Source organism: Podarcis liolepis, assembly GCF_965112155.1.
Source record: "Podarcis liolepis genome assembly, chromosome: 4".
In the NCBI taxonomy this organism is placed as follows: domain Eukaryota; kingdom Metazoa; phylum Chordata; class Lepidosauria; order Squamata; family Lacertidae; genus Podarcis; species Podarcis liolepis.
The window spans coordinates 100,469,262-100,493,163 of record NC_139558.1 but is presented as its reverse complement, the minus strand read 5'-3'; the positions used below and the strand labels follow the sequence as shown (position 1 = coordinate 100,493,163).

Here is a 23,902-nt window from a genome sequence, read left to right as displayed (position 1 = left end):
ATGGGAAAGCGCCTGGGACTCCTGGAATCTCACCGCTCAGAGACTGGGGTAGTTTGCAAATACAAACACACACACAATACTTTGTGCCTGTGTTCCTAATAGATAACTAAGTGTGAAGAGCATGTCATGTGCTTTAGCAACAGCCCTCCTGGAAATAAGGAAATGCAACCCCCATTGCTGGTTGACTCAAAAAAGCAACAAGGGAATCTGCTCTGGTGTCCCATGAGGTATGTACGGCCCTTAAGTAAGAGGAGCCATTGCTTTTCTTTCTTTTTTTAAAAAAATATAACTTAAAGAAATTTTAACATAATCATTCAAATTTCATTTTGCAATTTCAATTAACACCCCGCCCCCATGCGACTTCCCCCAACTTCCCTTCCTAGTTTATAACACCTCTGTTTCTTTTGCTTATAATTTTGTATTCCTTATACATTAAAATGAAGGTTATAACATTTGTCTCTTCCTTCTCATTTTTACCTCATAATTGCATTTTCTGTTTGTATTTTTCCATTGTAAGTGTATCACTCAAATCCTGCCAGTGAGTTCATTTCTATGCATTGTTTCTGTATATACATCTTAAAAGGTTCACAATCTTTTTTAAAGTCATTATTGTCCTTCTCTTTAAGTCTCTGAGTTAGCTTCGCCATTTCAGCGTATTCCATCAACTTTTCTTGCCAGTGTTCTTTCGCTGCTTTTTCATTGCCTTTTCATTTTGAGCTAGTAAAATTCTGGCCGCTGTTGTCACATACATGAAGGGATTTTCCTTATCTTTTGGTAAATTCTTCCCTAAAGTACCTAATAAAAATGCTTCTGATCTTTTAACAAAGGTTATATCAAAACATTTTTTTATTTCATTATAGATCATCTCCCAATAGGTGGAGCCAGGTGGGCCCAGGTCCAGGTGAGGGGGGGTTGCCATGGTGACAAGGGCCACAGACTTGCAGGCGGCCATTTTGGGTTAGTAGTGAGGTGAGTGGAGGAGAGAGCAGTTGGTGGCAGTTGATGGAGGACAAGGCGAGGCAAACAGTGGATTCTTATTTTCTCAGTTTCTTATTTCGCTTCTTATTTCATTTATTACTTATTTATTTATTTATTATTTATTTCATTTGTTCTTCTATGTGTGTTGCCAGTAGACGCCACAATTCTGTGGGTACTCTAGGTGGTGCAGAAAGCGCCTAGAAGCTCCCAAGAGGTTGAAGTGCCAATCAAATTCAGTTTTGGGCTCTTTAAATTCCAAGTAGCAGTACTCGGGGGGGGGGTCAGATTCTGGGGCAGTGCTTTTGTCCAGCAGAGGGTGTCACAGGGCCAGCCTACTTTCCCTTTAAAGCAAACTGGGGTCTCCAGCTGGTTTTGGACTACGGCTCCCATCATCCCTAGCTAGCAGGACCAATAGGGAGGGATGATGGGAGCTGTAGTCCGAGAGCTACTGGAGACCCATGTTTGGGAAAGCCTCTTTTAAAGAAACTTTTGCGTTTTGCCCGGAAAGATGGGACCTGCCCACGTTTGTATTTTCTTGTATTTCGTTTTCTTTGTGACCTTTGTGTGTTTATTTTTTTTATTTTTTAAGAGGGCAAATTGAAAGAGAAATTGTATGGTAAGTTGCAGAAGAATAAAAGGTTGCGTTTGGGAAAAAACCAAAATAACCTGGGAGGTGGCCTTGTGGTGACCACACAGGGTCCCCAGACATTTGACAGTCTATTGATCCCTGTGCCACCACTGTGATCGCTTCCCCGCTGCCACCAACCCATTTCTCTTGGGTACACACTGAGTCCAGACAGTTGTTAACATTAAACCAAATAAACAAGTTTATCTTATAAGCATTAACAAGTTTATGGTTTCAGATAATTAACCTTAGTTTCTTTACTGGCCTATACCTTCCTAATACCTTCTAACTGATTATCCCAGCTGTTTAACTGACTCCTCTTCACAGATTCTCTCCCTCTCTCATATCAGACTAGCCCAACCCACAGACTTATCCTCCCTCTCCCTTCTCTAATTCCAGACTCACTTCCTAACAACTCTAAGTCCTCCCCTTGGGTTCCTATTGGTTAATCATTTTGCACTTAGTTAACCCTTTCCTTATGACCCAGTATGATGTCACACGCCTAGGAGGGCAAACCCCACAGGCCTCCTTAAATATTTTATGGGGGGGGGGAGACGCCTAGGTCTTTAAGCATTGGTGCCTATTCCTACACCTACAGGTCTCAGGATGGTTACAACATACAAACACAAAACACCAGATGTTAAAAAGGCATTAGATGTCAATCAGCCAAACGCCAGGTAATAAAGGTGCGGATTTCTTGGCTCCTAAAGCTGTATAATGGTTTTCCCGACTTTTGTATGGATTCTTTTATGGGAAGTGAGTTTGAAGCTTTGACTGAAGCTCTTTCCACATTCCACACACTGATAGGGTTTCTCCCCTGTATGAATTCTTTGATGGCAAGTGAGTTGGTCCTTCTTCCTGAAGCTCTTTCCACATTCCACACACTGATAGGGTTTCTCCCCTGTATGAATTCTTTGATGAAATGTGAGAATGTCCTTCCTCCTGAAGCTCTTTCCACATTCCACACACTGATAGGGTTTCTCCCCTGTATGAACTCTTTGATGGGAAGTGAGTTTGAAGCTTTGACTGAAGCTCTTTCCACATTCCACACACTGATAGGGTTTCTCCCCTGTATGAATTCTTTGATGGCAAGTGAGTTGGTCCTTCTTCCTGAAGCTCTTTCCACATTCCACACATTCATAGCGTTTCTCCCCTGTATGAACTGTGTGATGGGAAGTGAGACTCTGGCTGTGACTAAAGCTCTTTCCGCATTCCATGCACTGATAGGGTTTCTCCCCTGTATGAATTCTTTGATGAGAAGTGAGACTATCCCTGTGACTAAACCTCTTTCCACATTCCATGCACTGATAGGGTTTCTCCCCTGTATGGATTCTTTTATGGGAAGTGAGTTGGTCCTTCTTCCTGAAGCTCTTTCCACATTCCACACACTGATAGGGTTTCTCCCCTGTATGAACTCTTTGATGGGAAGTGAGATGGGAGCTCTGACTGAAGCTCTTTCCACATTCCACACATTCATAGGGTTTCTCCCCTGTATGAACTGTGTGATGGGAAGTGAGACTCTGGCTGTGACTAAAGCTCTTTCCACATTCCATGCACTGATAGCGTTTCTCCCCTGTATGAATTATTTGATGGCAAGTGAGTTGGGAGCTCTGACTGAAGCTCTTTCCACATTCCACACATTCATAGGGTTTCTCCCCTGTATGAACTCTTTGATGGGAAGTGAGAGAGGAGCTCCGACTGAAGCTCTTTCCACATTCCACACACTGATAGGGTTTCTCTCCTGTATGAACTCTTTGATGGGAAGCGAGACAGGAGCTATGAGTGAAGCTCTTTCCACATTCCACACACTGATAGGGTTTCTCCCCTGTATGAATTCTTTGATGGGAAGTAAGACTGTCCTTCTTACTGAAGCTCTTTCCACATTCTACACACTGATAGGGTTTCTCCCCTGTATGAATTCGCTTATGGGAAGTGAGACTGGAGCTGTGACTGAAGCTTTTTCCACATTCCACACACTGATAGGGTTTCTCCCCTGTATGAATTTGCTTATGGGAAGTGAGTCTGAAGCTGTGACTGAAGCTCTTTCCACATTCCACACACTGATAGGGTTTCTCCCCTGTATGAATTCTTTGATGGGAAGTAAGACTGTCCTTCTTACTGAAGCTCTTTCCACATTCTACACACTGATAGGGTTTCTCCCCTGTATGAATTCGCTTATGGGAAGTGAGGCTGGAGCTGTGACTGAAGCTTTTTCCACATTCCACACACTGATAGGGTTTCTCCCCGGTATGAATTCGCTTATGGGAAGTGAGTCTGAAGCTGTGACTGAAGCTCTTTCCACATTCCACACACTGATAGGGTTTCTCACCTGTATGAATTCTTTGATGGGAAGCAAGACTGTCCTTACTGAAGCTCTTTCCACATTCCACACATTGATTTGGTTTCTTTCCAATGAGATTTTGTTGATGGGAAGTGGAATGGGAGCTCTGACTGCAGCTTTCTCCACACTCTAAATTTTTACGTGGCTTCTCCTCTCTGGGGATTTTATCTTGGTCACCTTTGTTCTCGATTTCCGATTCATCAGAATCTGCAATGGAGGCAAAAAGCAGTTAGACACTCATGAACAAATGGAGAAGAACTGAAGGGAGCTGGGGGGGGTGTTCATTACCTGTGTTGTTTGTCATTAACCAACATATTTATTATGAGATTCTGATACGTTTTTGAATGTTACTTTGTTTGATATACAGTAGTTGTCAAAATTGCGGAAGCCTTTTGGAGAAAAGTGTATGTCAGAGGTTTGATGGCTCAAAACTCTGCTTCTTTTGGAGTAATATTATAAAATTATATATCAATGGAAGGATAATTTAATCAAGAATGCAATTCAACAAAGTTTGTTTAATTATCCATATTCTATGAAACATTATAGCCAAATAACCAGAAAAAGGAAGCACAACTTGCTTAGGTTGACTTATGTCAGTGTGTTACGTGATTGCTAACAAGTTGGTTGGTTTTCTGTCTTCTTTCATTTAGTGAGGTTGAAAAACATAATAAAATTATAGAAATGGCACAAAGAGTTGACTGGTCACCCAGAAAGCGATGTAAAATTGTACTATTACCTGAACAGGGCTACAGTTATGAAGAAATTAGAAGATTGGGGAAAACTTAACCAAAGCTGGCATTTCTATATTTTGGAAGAGGTATAAGGAGACTCAGTGACTACAAAATCAGACCGGTAAAGGCAGGAAAAGGTGCACAAAGGCAAGTGACGATCGAAGAATGGAGAGACTTTCCCTACATGACAGAAGAATATTATCTAGGTGTATACAAGATGACATGGCGCAATGTAATGTGAAGTTGAGTGCAAGGACTGGTCTAAATGTTAGAGTTCTAATGAAAAAGCCATTGCTATCTCTCAAGCAAAGCTTGAAAAGATAGGAGGAGGAGAAGGAGGAGGAGGAGAGTTTGGATTTGATATCTGTCAGGGAACTGACATCAGAGGCACGGGAGAAGGAGAGGGTCTCTGATTCTGCAGGAGAAGGTCCCAGCGCTAGGGGGAGACTCAGCCGGGAAGAAGGGGAAGAGAATGAGTGCAACACCAGGGATCCAGGAGAGCAACAGGACAGGGAGGTGCAGGGGCTCCAGGACTCTTCGTTGGAAGTTAGTGAGGAGAGCCCAAGCACCCCGCTGCCCACGCCCACCCTGCGCAGGAGACTCCCGCGCAGTGAGAGGCGGAGACGCTTAGGCGTCAAACAACTCTTATGTTGGCAGCGCTTTAAGAAACGCCCACAGACAGATTCTATGAGGGACTAAGGGCAGCCACGCTGAGATGGGCTGCGCAGTCCGGAGGGTTTAACCAGGCAATCCGATGCTCAAACGGGGCAGGATTACGCACGAGTAACTCCCAACCACTACAATATCCCACCTTTCACTCCCCTTCAGGAGTCTCAAAGCGGCTAACAATCTCCTTTCCCTTCCTCCCCCACAACAAACACTCTGTGAGGTGAGTGGGGCTGAGAGAAAGAAGTGTGACTGGCCCAAGGTCACTCAGCAGCTGCATGTGGAGGAGTGGAGACGCGAACCCGGTTCACCAGATTACGAGTCTACGGCTCTTAACCACTACACCACGCCATGACTAAACCCTTGTTAACTGGACAGTGGAACAATGGGACAGTGTTATTTGGAGGGATGAGAGCCAAATCTCCTTGCTTGGTAGTGATGGCATGAAATACGCGAGGAGAAGAATCAGAGAAGATTTACATCCTATTTGCATTACACCGACCGTGAAACACCCAGATAGTGTGATGATTTGGGGTTGTATGGCAGCAAAAGGTGTGGGCAGAATTTGTGTCATTAATGGGAATGTAAATGCCCCAGAATACATAAATGAAATACTTTAGCCCAAACTGAAGTGTTCCGCAGGTGATCTTTCAGAGATACTGAAGCATATTTATTTATTTATTTTTCTATTTCAACAAGATTCAGCTCCATGTCATGTTGCTGCTGTGTGCAAATGGTGCTTTCAAGATAATCTTATTCCACTGCCGTAAGGGCCTGGGAATAGCCCAAACATTAACCCAATCAGAAATCTATGGAGCCAACTAAAGAAAATTCTTTGTTAGAAGCAATCCAGCAATAAAGCCCAATTAACAGAGGCAATAATTCAGTCTTGGTTTCACATTCTTACAGGTGCAGAACTAAAAATTTGGTTCACTTCATGGGAAGGCGTTGTGAGGCCGTAATTAAAGCTAAAGGTTATTAATGGTTACCAAAGGTTTCACGTTTTTTCTTTATGACTGCTGTTCCAATAAATACTCCTTCATAAAAGTCATTACATTGCATTCTTCATTAAATTATCTTTCCATTGATATATAATTTTATGGTATTAGTCCACACAAAAGTGGTGTTATGAGCCATCAAACCTCAGAAATACACTTTTCACAAAAGGTTTCCACAATTTTGGCCACCAGTATAAGTTGCTCATTTTAAGTTAATGTTTTTTTTATATGGCATCAGAATATTATTATTCATGTTTCATGTTTATATATGTGTTGGAAGCTGCCCAGAGTGGCTGGGGCAATCCAGTCAGATGGGCAGGGTAGAAATAAAAATGTCAGCTTTGTTCCGGAGCTGACAGAGGCTGGAATGTATGAAAGCAGGCAGAGAGAGAAGGACACTGGAATGTGAGCCGGAATGTGAGAGGGAGGAGGGGCAGCCGAGTGGCAGAGCTTCAGAGAACAGAGAGAAGGCAGCAGATAGCAAAGATCCACAAAATACAAATCTTAGCTCAGAGACAGAAGGGGAGAGGCCAGGAATAGCTAGCCCAAAAACTCGAAGGCGCAAAAAGGTCAGTGAGAGGAGGGGAAAAGAGCAGAAGCGAAAGGGTTTTTCCCCCTCTTGGAAGAAGAGGAAGGGGTGGAGTTTAGACTTGGCAACTGCAAACTTGAAGTCAGACAGAGTGAAGGAGCTCCGGAGTGATTTATGTGTTTGAGCAATAAACCCAAGATAATTACTGCCAGTGTCTCGCTTCTGTGGGAGAGCCAAGCCATTACAAAAAATTATTACTACTACTACAGTGGTACCTGTTCTGGAAAAGCTTAAGTTTGTAAACCAAGGTACCACTGTATCATCATCATCATCATCGTCGTCGTCATCATCATTGCTACTACTTCCTGAGATTCCATAAGCCTAGCTCTTCTCTGGGATGGATTTTGTTTGGCCCAGTCATAGCATCCCCTCCATCTCCAATGTCAGTCCTTGTTATGGCTTGGTCTCTCCCACAAACGTGAGACGACTCTGGCTGTTAATAATTTCAGATTTATTGCTGAAACAACAAACTTGGACGGAGCTCCTCTACTCATCGTCCTCCCCACAAGATGGAGTTGCCCGGACTGAGCTCCTCCCCCTTCCCCAGAAAGGAAGCCCCCACCTTCTCTTCCAGTATCTTTCACCTGTCTTGACCAGTTTTCAGACCTCTGAGGTTAGACCTCTGAGACCTTCCTGCATTCCAGCGTCTGAGTCACTCCTGTAGCTCTCACACAGCTGTCTGTCACTCTGTCTCCCTTTTTCTTCTCCCCTTTGTTCAGAGCTCAGATGACAGTTCCTCTCCCCCTCCTCTCTGCCTTCCGCTGCTAACTCTCCTCTCCCTAGGCCTGCTTCTTCTCTGGCTGGCAGCACCTGAGCTTCGCTGCCAGTCGGCTCTTTGGTCAACCCAAGACTGACAGGAGGAAAAACCAAAACCTGAAGCTACTCAGCTTTCCTAACAATTCTGAAGCTGACATTGAAGATGGCCTGGGAAGTTGAGACCAGCCCAATTGTGGTAGTAAAAGGAATAATTTGAGGAAGATTGTTCAAAGAAAAAACTGAAATTTACTCTTTATTGTGGGGGTGTTGGGTTCCCAGGTGTTATAGGGGGTTCTGTTGAGCTCTGTAAAAATGTATGAGGTTGGTCCATAGAGGTATTTTTTGAATTTCCAGGCAGATATGACGATCCCACAGGGAGCCTTACCAAGAGAGGCCACGATCCCACGATTCTCCTCCATGACGTCCTTATGCAGAGCTCTCTGGTCAGGATCCAGCAACGCCCACTCCTCGTCCGTGAAACGAACAGCGACATCTTCAAAGCACACTGGACCCTAAAAGAAAAAGGGAAATGTCCTCCTCTGAGACAGCAGAAATATGATCTGCTACACAATGTTCTGTTATTTCCTTCTTGTTTATTATTATTATTATTATTAGTATTATTATTATTTATTTATACCCCGCCCATCTGGCTGGGTTTCCCCAGCCAGAACTTTGGGCGGCTTCCAACAAAACACTAAAATACAATAATCTATTCATCATTAAAAGATTCCCTAAACTGGGCTGCCTTTAGATGTCTTCTAAAAGTTTGGTAGTTATTTTTCTCTTTGACATCTGGTGAGAGGGCATTCCACAGGGCGCGTGCCACTACCAAGAAGGCCCTCTGCCTAGTTCCCTGTAACTTGGCTTCTCGCAATGAGGGAACCGCCAGAAGGCCCTTGGCACTGGACCTCAGTGTCTGGGCAGAACGATGGAGGTGGAGACGCTCCTTCAGGTATACTGGACCAAGGCCATTTAGGGCTCTAAAGGTCAGCACCAACACTTTGAATTGTGCTCGGAAACATACTGGGAGCCAATGCAGGTCTTTCAGGACCAGTGTTATGTGGTCTCGGCCACTCCCAGTCATCAGTCTAGCTGCCGCATTCTGGATTAGTTGTAGTTTCCAGGTCACCTTCAAAGATAGGCCCACATAGGGCCAGGGGGGGTCTGGAGTTGTGGGGGCTCCTAACTTTGGAGGGATTTTGAAACATGCTTTTAAATACTTTCTGGACTACAATGTTGACTGTGGAGAATGGGCTGATCTGTGGAGGGGAGACAGAGATATTCTTGGGTTGGAGTCTCCCCGAGACCTACTCCACAATGAGAAAGGAAAGAAATTAAGAAAAAGATCAACAAAAGACAAGGTAAAGTGCAGGTATAAACAAGAAGAAGATCTGCAGAAGGGACATGGAAAAGACTTAAGAGCCTCGGACATAAGATCACCAGGTTTATGGACTAGATGGAATGGACAGTAAGGACTGACATAACCCGAGACCAGGAAGAAGAGACGCTGGATGAAGATTGGAAGAAAGTTCTTAAAAATTTATTTTGAGAATTAGTGTAAAATTAATAAGTGTTAGGGAAAATGTTGGAATGAAACTATTTGGCTTTAGTAGAAATGATATAATGAGTTATGTATAAATAAGTATTAAGTTTTAAGGTATTTTATGGTAAGATAAGGTTAAAATAAATTAAGGTAAACTGAATGACAGAATATAGTGAAAGATGGAAAGGATTTGCTGAGTTACCGTATTTTTCGCTCTATAAGACGCACCAGACCACAAGACGCACCTAGTTTTTGGAGGAGGAAAACAAGAAAAAAAATATTCTGAATCTCAGAAGCCAGAACAGCAAGAGGGATTGCTGAACAGTGAAAGCAGCAATCCCTCTTGCTGTTCTGGCTTCTGGGATAGCTGCACAGCCTGCATTAGCTCCATAAGACGCACACACATTTCCCCTTACTTTTTAGGAGGGAAAAAGTGAGTCTTATACAGCAAAAAATACGGTAATTAATAGGTTTAGACCGTTAAGATAAATTATTCAACAAAATTGAGAAAGATGGAAAGAATTTGCTGAAACAATTAATTAAACTAGAATACAGAAAGGGAGGTGTGAGGAGGTCGATGAAACAAGCAAATGAAAGATAAAGATATGGAATATTGGATGTGTGTTTTAATGTTATTGTTCTTTTTTGCTGTATTGTTTTATTGGTTTTTATGTTTTACTTTTTTATGTACTGTAATTTTTGTGGTTTTCTTTTCTTCTTTTTTCTGCAATTTTTAAACTTATAATAAATATCGTTTAAAAAAACAAAAAAACAAAGATATGCCCACATAGAGCGCATTGCAGTACTCCAAGCGAGAGATAACCAGAGCATGCACCACTCTGGTGAGACAGTCTGCGGGCAGGTAGGGTCTCAGCCTGCGTAACAGATGGAGCTAATAAACAGCTGCCCTGGACACACAATTGACCTGCGCCTCCATGAACAGCTGCGAGTCCAGAATGACTCCTAGGCTGCGCACCTGGTCCTTCAGGGGCACAGTTACCCCATTCAGGACCAGGGAGTCCCCCACACCTGCCTGCCTCTTGTCCCCCTAAAACAGTACTTCTGTCTTGTCAGGATTCAACCTCAATCTGTTAGCCGCTATCCATCCTCCAACTGCCTCCAGACACTCACACAGGACTTTCACCGCCTTCACTGGTTCCGATTTGAAAGAGAGGTAGAGTTGGGTGTCATCCACATACTGATGAGCACCCAGCCCAAACCCCCTGATGATCTCTCCCAGCGGCTGCATGTAGATGTTGAAAAGCATGGGGGAGAGGACGGAACCCTGAGGCACCCCACAAGTGAGAGCCCAGGGGTCTGAACACTCATCCCCCCCCCCACTTTCTGAACACGGCCCATTAGGAAGGAGTGGAACCACTGTATGACAGTGCCCCCAGCTCCCAGCCCCTCAAGATGGTCCAGAAGGATGTTATGGTCGACGGTATCAAAAGCTGCTGAGAGATCCAGCAGAACTAGGAAACAGCTCTCACCTTTGTCCCTAGCCCGCCGGAGATCATCGACCAGTGCGACCAAGGCAGTTTCAGTCTCCATGATGAAGCCTGAATCCTGACTGGAAGGGATCCAAATGGTCCGCTTCTTCCAGGCATGCCTGGAATCGTTCAGCAACCACTCGCTCAATCACCTTGACCAAGAATGGAAGATTTGAGACTGGGCGATAGTTAGCCATATTGGCAGCATCTAAAGATGGTTTTTTAAGAAGCAGTTTAATGACCGCCTCTTTCAGCAGGTCTGGGAAGGCTCCCTCACAGAGAGAAGCATTCACGACCCCACGAAGCCCATCGCCCAGCCCTTCCCGGCTAGCTTTTATAAGCCAGGATGGGCAAGGATCAAGGAGACAGGTGGTTGGTCTCACTCGTCCAAGCAGCCTGTCCACATCCTCAGAGGTAACAGATTGGAATTGATCCCACGCAACTTGACTAGACAGGACACTAGCATTCTCCTGCCCCGGCCCTGCTCCCACGGTGGAGTCTACCTCTTCCTGAATCTGAGCGACTTTATCTGCAAAAAACTTTGCAAAATCATTGCAGGAGATCACGTGGCCCATACTGGGCCCCGATGTAGCAGGTGGTTCCGCTAAATTGCAAACCACCTGAAAAAGTCTCCGGCTGCTGTTTTCCGCAGATGCAATTGAGGCGGTGAAGAAAGTCTTCTTCGCCGTTGCTACTGCCACTTGGTAGGCTCGACATTGAGCTCTAACCCGCGTCTGGTCAGCTTCAGAATGAGTTATCTGCCACCAGAGCTCTAGCCATCTCAGCGATTGTTCCCTCAGATCCGTGGAAAACCACGGGGCTGTCTGGGCTCAATGCAATCAGAAAGGGTGCTTGGGAGCCAAACAGTCAATACCCCTGGTTAACTCCACATTCCAGCAGCCACCAGGGAATCAGCTGAAAGGCCATCAACATGGGATAAAGCATCCCCTACCACTCTCTGGAAACCATTTGGATCCATTCAATCTGGATCCATCTGAATCGGTCCCACCTCACTGCAGAGGGGAAGGGTAGCGGAGAAGTCCAGTTGCACCAGGAAGTGATCTGACCATGTCACTGCAACCCCCCCTCCCCGCCCACAAGGCCTGGGTTGCTGTGTGTAAGTGAAACCTGGTGGACAAGCAGCGGCAAGGACAGGCCCATCTGCTTCATCCAACCAAGTCTCTGTTACACATGCCAGGTCAAGTCCTCCATCCATGATCAAGTCATGGATGGCAGTGGTTTTATGAATCATTGACCTGGCATTGCACAGCAGCACCTTCAGGTCATGTGGGTATCCCTTGCTGATTCTAGTATCCGTCCAGTCAGGACCAGAACCGGAGGCAGGGATAGTCCTCAAACAACGACTAAACCTGCCTCCTCTGTAATGACATGCTCTGGTCTTAACATCCACCTCCCCCCACAAAAAAAGGTAATCAAAAAGGAAAAAAGAAGCTTTTAAAAAACATTTTAAAAAGAACATTGCTCTGCTCCGAGTCCTCCTGGCCAGCAGCAGCAACCGTCCTTATGAGGCTTCAGGTCCCGCCCTGGGCCAGGTGGTGAGTGGCAGGAGCAGGGCCCTCAGGCACTCACGCAGGGGAGCTGTTTCAATAGGATTGCTTTGCTGCACATTTTATTTATGGATGCTTATTTTATTCTAAGTTTTAATTATGGGAATTCGTCTTTGTGCAAATAGGTGGTACTCCACTTTGTGTTTTCCAGGTCATTCTGCCTACACAAGCATTCCAGTTTGCCTGATGAAAGGGTCCACTTTCTCCTCTCCTTGTGAGCTGTTCTGGGGAGTTCCCTCCCAATGCCCTAGAGCCAAATTCTAGGGGTTCATGGGGGCATAGAGCGGGAGGAATGGGGGGCAAATCCCATTTTGCAGCCAATGGGGCTGGTTAGGTGAATCCAGGCCACTATTTGTTCTCATTTGTCCACTGCTTAGAAACCAATCTGAGCATTCAGTGATCAATCTAGAAATCAAATAAGCCTGTTTTGGATGGTCATCTGTCTTATATAATCTAGCAGAGATTCCTGCATTGCAGGGGGTCTCCTGGCTCTGAGAGACAAGCAGGGAGGGTGGCTTCTGGCAAAAGGAGAGGGAGCCACCTGTGGCTCCTCCTTCTCCTGACTCACCTCTGCCTCTCGACCTTCCTCTCCCACTTGCCTCCTTCCTCTTCTGCCTGTGATTCTGCACTGCATTCTGCCACAGTGTCTTCCAGCTCACTAACCCCTGTAACCCCTTCAGCTTCTGACACCTCCTCTTCCCAGGCTTATCTCTCTTCCCCCTTTGACTTTGACTTCCTTTGACTTCCCCTGACCTTATCTGGTTCCACAGCCGCTGCTTCCCTTCTGCCCCCATGAAAAGATGGATTAGGAAGTCTTCCTGGGATCACTCTGTCACCTGCAAGAGATAAAAGGTAAACAGGACGCCAGGAGTGCCTGCTTCTCTCACAGGTGAAACAGGGCATCTCTAACTACAGGTGGGCCTTTGAGAAAGCCTTACCTACTGAGAGCATTTGGACGTTTGTGCCCATTTCATATGTTAGTTGTGCAGAAATACATCTCCCCTCCTCTGGACCCTTGTTCCCAACTGTCTCCCCCCAAAACAAGATGAAAAGAACCCCCACATGAGTTGGAAAACAAACAGAATGAGATCAGACAGAGAAAAACCACCTTCCTCCTTACCCAGTGGCCTCTCTGCCTCACAGGAATCCAAGTCCATTTCTGCAAAGAGATCCTTTCCCTGAAAATAAACAAGGATTCAAAACAGAGAATGGTGAGAAATACTAGAAAGAGAATGACAAAGACTTGAAGGGTGTGAGATCTCATTCCATAGATGCTTTCCAAGAAAACAGATGGGCCATCAGCAGACCATTATGGGATGTTCTCCGTCCTGTTTGGAGCCCCTTGGGCGTATCCAGATGAAAGTCTCTCTCACCTGCTTTCTCTCCTCTGCCTGACTCAGGAGGAAACCTTCGGCCAGGGCCACCGCCTGGGAACTGGTCTCTGCTCCGCATACCCTCACCCAGCTCTCCATCTCCGGGGGAAGGACAACCAGGAACTGCTCCAAGATCACCAGGTCCAGCATCTCAGCTTTCGTGTGCCTTTCCGGCTTCAGCCACTGGTGGCAAAAGTGGTAGAGTCGGCTGCAAACCTCTCGGGGTCCTTTGGCCTCCTGGCAGCAGAACTGCCTCAACTTCTGGCTCTGCACCTCTGAGCGGAGGGGGTCCACCTCACCCAGGATCTTCTGCACTGGGTTTTCCCAGAATTCTCCACTGCTCCAAGTTTGGTTGGCATGGCCTCTTCCTGCTTCGGGGCCAGCTGAGTCTCGCTCATCCATCTGTGCTCTCAGGAGGCCTGTGAGAGATCAGAAGAAATCCTTTGGTCTTCTGACAAGTTCTGTCTGTCCTAATGAAAAGCTGCAGCAAATCCTACAAAGCAAATACATTGTTCTGTTACAGAATTTGTAGAACGGGGGGGGGGGGGGGGAATGGTTCCCTGAGCAAGCATGGATGAGTCTTGCTGGGAACCAGGGCTGGACTGCACCTCATCCCAGACTGTGAGCTATCTTTTTGAAAAGAAAGAGGAGGAAGAGGAGAAGAAATAAGTCTCTCGCCTTCTAGCAATGCAAAATGTGGAGGCAACAGAAGGGATTTCTGGGAGATTAATCAACCTGGTTTCTGCTGCCTTCCAGTCAATACATGAAGTCAGAACCAACACACAAGAGAATCTTGTGAAAAATGGATGCTTTCCTCTAATGGGGTCCCCACCCAGGGGTCCTGAGGAGTTCCTCCCCAAGCTCAGCCCCCTGCTTCTGTCTCCTTTTCTTGCACTTGGACTCTCTGCCGCTCTCCAGACAGACTCCTGGGGTGGGGTCCCTTTTACTTTGCTCTGAGGGCCAGGTATGTATATGATCAACCCCCTGAGGGCCAAGTGAGCAGGCCAAAGACATCTACCTTGATATTTAGCTGGGTAATTTATTATTATTGTTACTATTATTATTATTATTCTGCTAGATAGCTTAACACCCACACAGCCATTGATACCAGGGTCCTTGGAGGCTCCGTGAGTAGCAGTGCCCATTTCCGGCTGCTTTGCCATCAACAATCCCTTTGGGACAGAGAGGATGTGGTCCTGGGATGCCCTGCTCTGGGTGCGAGGGGATTGCTGCAGTGGCCTCCGTGGGGAGCTGCCCTGGGAGACGACTGGGGAAACTGGTCCCCAATGCAGTAGCCAGACTATGGACTGGGATCCCTCTCTTTGTTCCTGGCCTTTCTCTCCCCCCTTTCCTTCCTTCCTTCCTCCACGTGGGGTTTTCTTTTTGGGGGGGGGGGGGCTAGTCCACCTCCTCGTCCAGCTTTGGAAAACCATTTTCACGTTTCCTCTGTTGTGCAATGAGGCTGAGCGATGTCACACAGAGTTAAAGTCCCAGGGACTCCTTTGTTTAAAGAAGGGAGATATTTTTTTCTGAAGGGGGGGGCGGAGGGCCAAGTGAGTTTGGGATCCTCTGATCTCCAGGAAGGAGAGCGTGGCAGACCTGGCCCCTCCCGGATCAGGCCCCCCAGGCATCCTCCCCTGCTGCAGCCCTGGGACCCCCCCCCCCGTCTCCCCACTGCACCCTCTGGGGGGAGAGAGAGGAGACTCACCAGATCCCAGGAGGGGACAGCGAGGCAGCCCTTGCAGGAGAGACCCCAAAGCAAGGAAAGGACTGGGGAGGGAGGGGCCTTGGCTCTGGAGGACCTGGCCCCCCTCTTGCTTCCTGGCCTCTCTAGGAAGGCAGCTCACTTCCCTTTAACCCTTGCCAAGCCGAGTCCCTCCAGCTCAGCCCTCTCTCGCCTGGCAAAACCTCAGATTCTTATTATTTTTTATGGATTAAGGGGGCATCTGCCCCCCCGGCTACGCCAATGCCCAGATATCCTTTTGGGGGTGAGGCTCTTGGCTGGACTCTGAGCATCTCCCTCCCTTGGCCAGAAACCAGAGGAAGAGCTTGCAGGGAAAAGGGCTTTGCAGGAGGCAAGGAAGCTCCTCCTAGAATTCAGGAGTGGAGAGATAGGAGGGGATCCCAGGGTCATCTAGTCCAACCCCCAGCAAGGCAGGAATCTCAGCTAAAGCATCCATGGCAGATGGCCGTCCGATCTCTGCTGAGAAACCTCCAAGGAAGGAGAGTCCCCCACCTCCCAAGGGAGACCTTTCCCTGCCCAACTGCTCTTAGATGTCCCTCAAGGCAGCGGGTCCTGAGTTCTAGCCCTGCTGAAACAATCGCACTGGCTGCCAAGGAGGAACCAAGTGAGGTTCAAAAGAAATAAATCCTAGTCTCATCATAAATCAATAATACTTTATTATGCATGCTTTTTATACTAATATACAAAAGTATGCCATTCCCTTTTCCAGAAATGCTTAATTGCTAATTCAAAGGACTGAAAATGGATGGTTGTTGTTATTATGTTTAGAGAAGCTTTTAATATTTGATGAACTATTGTATTTTAATATTTTGTTGGAAGTCGCCCAGAGTGGCAGGTGAAACCTGTTGTGTATTGAGTCAAAGGATTTTATATCTGTATTATGATTGTCTGTATTTGCATTAGGGTAAAGTAACTGCCTTTTGGTTCCAGAGGGTACAGCTACTATTGGTTCATTTAAGCTGCTGTATTTGGATCCTCTGTCTTATTGGTTCCCTCCAAAAGGCAGGACTGTGATTGCCTGATATTGTTCCCTCCAAAATGTATCCTTTCTTGCTAGTCCCCTGTCCCTATAAATGTAGCTTTCCTCTCCCCAGACCTTAGTCTTGTTGCTTTAATAAAGAAGTGTTACTAGAGAACTGTCTCCAGCATGTTATGTCAAGAGAGCTGAAATCACAAACCCCACGTCACAACAACTGGCGACGAAGGTGGGATCTGGAATGCTGAGGAGCGGTTAAACGCAGCCCTGCCTCAGAGTCCGGATTGCAGCTAAGAACAAGACTCACTGGCCAGCTGAGAAGACGACCCTGCCCACAGGACAATGGAGAGTCCAAGGGTATTGGAGCCCTTCCAGCCATCAGAGCCCCACACGTGGGAAGACTACGTCGAACGCTTCGAGTTCTTCGCAGAGGCTCAAGGGATCACCGATGCCAGCAAAAGAAAGGCCACATTCCTGAGCTACTGTTGGCCTGAGACCTTCAAGCTGGCCAAGGCATTGCTTGGTCTAGTGAAGCTAAGTGAGACATCTCTCAAAGATATTCTTGCCTGCCTAACAAGCCACTTGGCGCCTACTGAGACCAAGATGGCCCGGCGGATGGAGTTTCATAAGAGGCAGCAGCATGCTGGGGAGTCTGTATCTGCATTTCTAGCTGAACTGCGGAAGCTCGCTCAGCACTGCGACTTCCAAAATCTGGAAGAGACTCTCCTGGATCGGTTTGTCGGTGGTCTGAGCAGCAAGAAAGCCAGAAGACGCATTGTGGCTAAAGAAGAGGTTACCCTTGCTTCAGCCTTGAAGGAGGCCACCGCCACAGAGAATTATGAAAGAGAGGAGCTTGATGCCAGTCACAAGGCCCCGAAGCCACAGATAGAAGTTGCGCATGCCATGGACGAGCTAGAGGCTACTCCAAGCCAGAGCCCAGTCCGTGGGGTCGAGTCAGTGTGTCAGGCCTGCACAATGCACAAAGATCACCGAGGCAGGTGCCCAGGTTGTGGCGGAAACCATGAGCGGAAGAGTTGTCGTTTCCGGGATGCTATGTGCCGGACGTGCAGGAAGACAGGTCACATCGCCAGGGTCTGTAGATCGGTGGCGTTGGGAGCGACAGGAGCACCTAGACCGGAGCATCGCAGACCGCCCACAGCAACCCATTTTCTAAAGGACTGCCACTACGTAACGGAGATCAACGGGAGGGTCGTGCAGTTCCCAGCGCAAGGCAAGGCACACGTCAAGGTGAAGATTGAGGGTCAGCAGTGCGACATGGAGGTGGACTCCGGATCTGGATTCACTATCGTGTCGGACCAGACCGCGAGGACATTCTTCCCCAGGGGTAAGTTGCCCCCTCTGGAGCCCTTCCTGGCAACCTTGCAGTCATACTCTGCGGGCCGCATCCATGTTATGGGAATGTGTGCCGTGAGAGTACAGTTCCGGGACAAACAGGCTGTACTCAAACTGGTGATTGCGAAGGGCAGTCGCCCCAGTCTCCTGGGCACTGACTGGTTCCCCGCCCTGGGACTGAGTATATCAGGGCTTAATTCAATCCAAACCTGCCCTGAGATGAGCGAGGCATTACGCAAAGAATTTGCTGGTCTCTTTAATGGAAAACTGGGTTGTTATAAAGGGCCCCCAGTTGACTTCGAGTTGGACCCTGGGGTGGCCCCAATCCGACTCAAACCAAGGCGAGTGCCATTTGCACTGCAACCCAAGATCGAAGCAGAGCTGGATAAATTGGTCAAGCAGGGAGTTCTCTCACCCGTGGACTCTGCTAAGTGGGAGACTCCAATCGTCACGCCCCTTAAAGCAAATGGGGAAGTCAGGATCTGTGCAGATTACAAATGCACTATCAATAAGGCACTCAGGGGAAACTCATACCCCATTCCAGTCGTATCACATCTGTTGGCCAAACTGGCTGGGGGCAAGGTGTTCGCCAAAATTGACCTGGCACAAGCTTACCAACAGCTGCCAGTAACCCCACAATCAGCGGAAGCACAGACTATTGTCACACATAAAGGGGTGTTCAGAGTTAACAGATTACAATTTGGAGTTTGTGTGGCCCCAGGGATTTTTCAAGGGCTCATGGAACGCCTGTTAAGAGGTCTGCCGGGGGTCTTGCCATTTTTGATGACGTTTTGATTGCTGGAAAAGACCCACAGGAACTGGTTGCGCGTGTTCGTGCAGTGTTGCTCAAGTTCAAGGAGGTGGGGTTGCAACTGAAAAAGGAAAAATGCAGTTTTGGGGTGCCAACTATGGATTTCTTGGGGTTTAAAATTGATGCATCAGGCATCCACCCCACAGATGCTAAGATTAAGGCCATCATCGAGGCACCACGACCACAGAACAAGACGGAGTTGCAGTCATTCCTGGGACTTATTAACTTTTATCATTCGTTCTTACCCCAGAAAGCTTCGGTAGCTGAACCATTACATAGACTGTTGCAGAAAAAGAATGTGTGGCGATGGGGGCAGGGGCAGCAGAAGGCTTTTGATTCCTTGCGAGTAATGCTGAGTAGCAGGAGCGTCCTTGCTCATTATGATGAGTCAAAGCCGCTGGTCCTGGCATGTGATGCCTCTCAATACGGCCTGGGGGCTGTGCTGAGTCATAGGGAACCGGATGGGTCGGAAAAGCCCATCTCTTTCTATTCTCGTACGTTGTCGCCCACGGAGCGCAACTATGCTCAAATTGACAAAGAGGCGCTTGCAATTGTGGCAGGAATCAAAAAGTTCCATGATTATGTGTACGGTCGCCATTTCTACATTGAAACGGACCACAAGCCACTGTTAGGGTTGTTCAACCCGAACAAACAAACGCCACAAATTCTCTCCCCCAGAATGTTATGTTGGTCTATATTCCTGAACGGGTTCCAGTACACCTTGACCCATGTGCCGGGGAAACGGTTGTGCCACGCTGATGCGCTGAGTCGATTGCCCCTCCCTGGTGGGAGCAATGAGGATCCCGCTCCAGCGGAGCACATAATGATGCTGGAAACACTTCCGGGGGCTCCTGTAACGGCTACTGATATAGCTGAGAAAACGAGGAAAGATGCTGTTCTCTCCCGTGTGCTCACTTGGGTGGGGAGGGGGTGGCCAGGTGGTCCGCATGAAGACAAATTCAGGCCTTATGCGACTAGGCAGCACGAGTTGTCCATGCATAAGGGTTGTCTCCTGTGGGGAGATAGGGTGATCATCCCAGCACCACTGAGAAACAGGGTTCTTGAGACGCTTCACATGGGACACCCGGGAATGGTCAGGATGAAGTCGCTAGCCCGATGTTATGTGTGGTGGCCTGGAATGGACCAGAACATAGAACAATGGGTACGAACATGCAAGGCATGCCAAGAGGTGCGGCCAGAAGTGGCCAGAGCACCAGTCCACTGGTGGGAGCAGTCCAGATCTCCCTGGAGCCGGCTGCACTTAGATTTTGCTGGGCCATTCCAAGGAAAGGTCTTTTTGGTTATCGTTGATGCATATTCCAAATGGTTAGAAGTGGCGATGGTCCCTAGCATGGCATCAGCTGCCGTAATCAAGGTGTTGAGGCAGCTGTTTGCAACCCACGGGTTACCTGAGACCATTGTATCAGATAATGGGGCAGCTTTTGTATCCCAAGAATTCAGGGCATTCTTGGCTGATAACTTCATAAGAGGGGTCACATCCGCGCCCTTTCACCCATCCTCCAATGGGCAGGCTGAGCGCATGGTAAGAACAGCCAAAGAATCCATTGCGCGCTTAATGGAGGGTAACTGGTCAGCTCGCATCGCGCGAATGTTATTTTTGCAGCATGCTACGCCGTGTACCACGACAGGCAAGTCGCCAGCTGAGCTGCTCTTGGGTAGGAGACTGGTAACGGTGCTGGATTATGTCCACCCGGATAAAATGCCAAACCGTAATTCAAGAGCAACCCCCCAGGCTGAGACTGACACAACAAGGTATCTCGCCCCTGAAGATCTGGTCTGGGTGAGGAACTATTCACGAGGTTCGCGGTGGGTGGCTGGTGTGGTCACCCGGGCTAGTGGACCTGTGTCCTATTATGTGACCTTGGAAAATGGGCAAGTGTGGAAGAGACATATAGATCAGCTGAGGCGCTGGGCGCTCAGGAGGGAGGAGCCAGATAATTCATCCCTGGCTAACGACGCAGAGTTGCAAGACCAGAGTGAAAATGGCCCAGAGGTGCAGTCACCAGGGGCTTTAACAAATGAACCAGGGTCTGCTAGTCCTCACGATGACGAAGTACAGATAGGGGACCCTGAGATGTCTGGGACTCCATCTGTTCCTGACGAAACCCCTAGAGCAGCCCCTCTACCACAGGCAACACCCAATCCAGAACCTGCAACACCTGTTGTCAGGAGATCAAGTAGAAGTTGTAGGCCCCCACAGTACCTGAGAGATTATGTCTGCTGTGCTCACTAGGGGGGGAGGGGTGTTGTGTATTGAGTCAAAGGATTTTATATCTGTATTATGATTGTCTGTATTTGCATTAGGGTAAAGTAACTGCCTTTTGGTTCCAGAGGGTACAGCTACTATTGGTTCATTTAAGCTGCTGTATTTGGATCCTCTGTCTTATTGGTTCCCTCCAAAAGGCAGGACTGTGATTGCCTGATATTGTTCCCTCCAAAATGTATCCTTTCTTGCTAGTCCCCTGTCCCTATAAATGTAGCTTTCCTCTCCCCAGACCTTAGTCTTGTTGCTTTAATAAAGAAGTGTTACTAGAGAACTGTCTCCAGCATATTATGTCAAGAGAGCTGAAATCACAAACCCACTATTCTCGTCATAAATGAATAATACTTTCCTATGCATGCTTTTTATACTAATATACAAAAGTATGCCATTCCCTTTTCCAGAAATGCTTAATTGCTAATTCAAAGGACTGAAAATGGATGGTTGTTGTTATTATGTTTAGAGAAGCATTTAATATTTGATGAACTATTGTATTTTAATATTTTCTTGGAAGTCGCCCAGAGTGGCAGGCGAAACCCAGCCAGATGGGCTGGGTATAAATGTATTATTATTATTATTATTATTATTATTATTATTATTATTATTATTATTATTATTTAAATTGATCAGCTTAGGGTTCTCCTTTCAAAAGAGGCAGGTGGAATCTGCAGGGTTGCGAATAGCGTAACGTTACTAATAGCATTTCGTTAGCGTGGGGAACCACATTCTGGTTGAAGGAGGCCAGGATTAGCCCCCAAGGCCTGGGGTGTCCCTCCCCTGTAATAGGACTTGGAATCCAGGAGAAAACTCTTGGAATAGCCTTGCCAGGTGCTCAGGGAGGGACTCACCTGTTCCCCTGTCCTTCTCTTTGCAGATGTGCTGCAGACTGTGTTGGAATGTGACATCAAGCTTTATTTACAGCGGAAAATAACAAAGAAACATGGTGTGAGCTGTCTTCCACAGCCGTCTCCAGAACAAAGGACGGAAGTGATTTACAGACTGACTTCCATTCTTACACAGACAGTACAGAAGGTGTAAACCTGGATATCATGTTACACTAGCAATGGGAGAATGAAATACTGACAGTTTGGCCCCCAATTTGGTCCAAGACCAAAGCTGAGAACCCTCAGGGTCCAGGAGTGCCAGGGACTCCGTGGTGGGGGCAGTGGGGGCCGCTTTGGCCCAGACTGGCCCCTGACCCTGAGATGCTCTTTCCTCCCGCAGGACCTCCGATGTTACGCCCTTTGGGAAAGTGGGGAGGAACAGAAACCAGCAGCCAACAGCATCCCTTCTCTGCTGGCCTTTGCCCGAAGGTCCCCCCATCTCAGAGCACGTAGCTCTCCCTCATGGATTCAGTCCTTTCATCACTTCCATCTCCCCAAGAGACTCCCAAGGCTGCTCATCCTCTGCAGTTGAGAACAGACGTAACTGAAAAGAACGGCTTACTCTTCTGGTGACACCAGAGAATTCTAGAAGACATTCACCCTTTCCATAGCCAAAATAAAAAAATTCCTTCCAGGAACTTACAAATAGTTTAATTGGCTAAAGGCTATCAGCATAAAAAAATTCCTTCCAGTAGCACCTTAAAGACCAACTAAGTTAGTTCTTGGTATGAGCTTTCGTGTGCATGCACACTTCTTCAGATACACGAAACCTCATACCAAGAACTAACTTAGTTGGTCTTTAAGGTGCTACTGGAAGGAATTTTTTTATTTTGACTATGGCAGACCAACACGGCTACCTATCTGCAACTGGAACCTTTCCATAGCATTATGGATGCACGATTCCCACAGGCAAGTTTCTTGGCAAGACAAGGGCCTTCGCTGGCCATAGAGTGTCCTCCTCAGGATTCCCAACGAAGGAGCTGGGTTGCAAGAGCTGCAGCTAATGGGGGGGCTGTCCTCCCCCCTCCCATCTCACCTGGCTGCTAGGTAGAAAAGCAAGACCCAGAGAGAGTTGTGGGAAACCCCGAAACCAGCTTGCTCTGTGCCGGAGCCAAAGCTGCGACTAATAGAGAAGCAAGATCTGTTCGGGTGTTGATGCTGTGAGCCCCTCCGTCCTACACTCAGGTTGTGTATGTGAGTAAATAAAACTAGATATCGTAAAGACGCCACAGTCTCCGCTGACTTTCGTTCCAAGGAAACCGAAGGTGGGGAAGCGCCTGGGACCCCTGGAATCTCACCGCTCAGAGACTGGGGTAGTTTGCAAATACAAACACACACACAATAATTTATGCCTGTGTTCTTAATAGATAACTAAGTGTGAAGAGCATGTCATGTGCTTTAGCAACAGCCCTCCTGTAAATAAGGAAATGCAACCCCCATTGCTGGTTGACTCAAAAAAGCAACAAAGGAATCTGCTCTTGTGTCCCATGAGGTCTGTGGGGCCCTTAAGTAAGAGGAGCCACTTTTAATAACTGAATTAAAGAAATTTTAACATAATCAAACATTCAAATTTCATTTTACAATTTCAATTAACACCCCGCCCCCATGCGACTTCCCCCAACTTCCCTTCCTAGTTTATAACACCTCTGTTTCTTTTGCTTATAAATTTGTATTCCTTATATATTAAAATGAAGGTTATAACATTTGTCTCTTCCTTCTCATTTTTACCTCATAACTGCATTTTCTGTTTGTATTTGTCCATTGTAAGTGTATCACTCAAATCCTGCCAGTGAGTTCATTTCTATGCATTGTTTCTGTATATACATCTTAAAAGGTTCACAATCTTTTTAAAAGTCATTATTGTCCTTATATTTAAGTCTCTGAGTTAGCTTCACCATTTCAGCCTATTCCATCAACATTTCTTGCCAGTGTTCTTTCGCTGGTTTTTCATTGCCTTTCCATCTTTGAGCTAGTAAAATTCTGGCTGCTGTTGTCACATACATGGATGGATTTCTCTTATCTTTTTAGTAAATCATGCCCTAAAATACCTACTAAAAACCCTTCTGGTCTTTTAACAAAGATTATCTTAAACATTTTTTTCATTTCATTATAGATCATCTCCCAATAGGTGGAGCCAGGTGGGTCCAGGTCAAGGTGAGGGGGGGGTTGCCATGGTGACAAGGACCACAGACTTG

At 47.0% G+C, this 23,902-nt stretch overlaps 1 protein-coding gene and 1 long non-coding RNA gene across 2 annotated transcripts in view; one reads left to right on the top strand and one right to left on the bottom strand.

The window, feature by feature from the left end:
• LOC310705487 overlaps positions 1-21,100 on the top strand; it is a 118,998-nt gene extending 97,898 nt beyond the window's left edge. The window contains exon 2 of the long non-coding RNA XR_014525333.1: positions 20,805-21,100. This is a non-coding gene — a long non-coding RNA (uncharacterized lncRNA). The remainder of the gene's footprint in view (positions 1-20,804) is intronic.
• Positions 1,782-15,463, bottom strand: LOC310705083 (uncharacterized protein). Its single transcript, XM_083499457.1, has 6 exons — positions 15,367-15,463; positions 13,659-14,077; positions 13,406-13,463; positions 13,039-13,121; positions 8,070-8,196; positions 1,782-4,151 (listed from the first exon to the last, which is right to left on the bottom strand). The coding sequence occupies exons 2-6, from the start codon at positions 14,058-14,060 to the stop codon at positions 2,308-2,310; spliced, it is 2,514 nt and encodes an 837-aa protein (XP_083355583.1). The 5' UTR covers positions 14,061-14,077; positions 15,367-15,463; the 3' UTR covers positions 1,782-2,307.
• Positions 21,101-23,902: the final 2,802 nt, after the last annotated feature.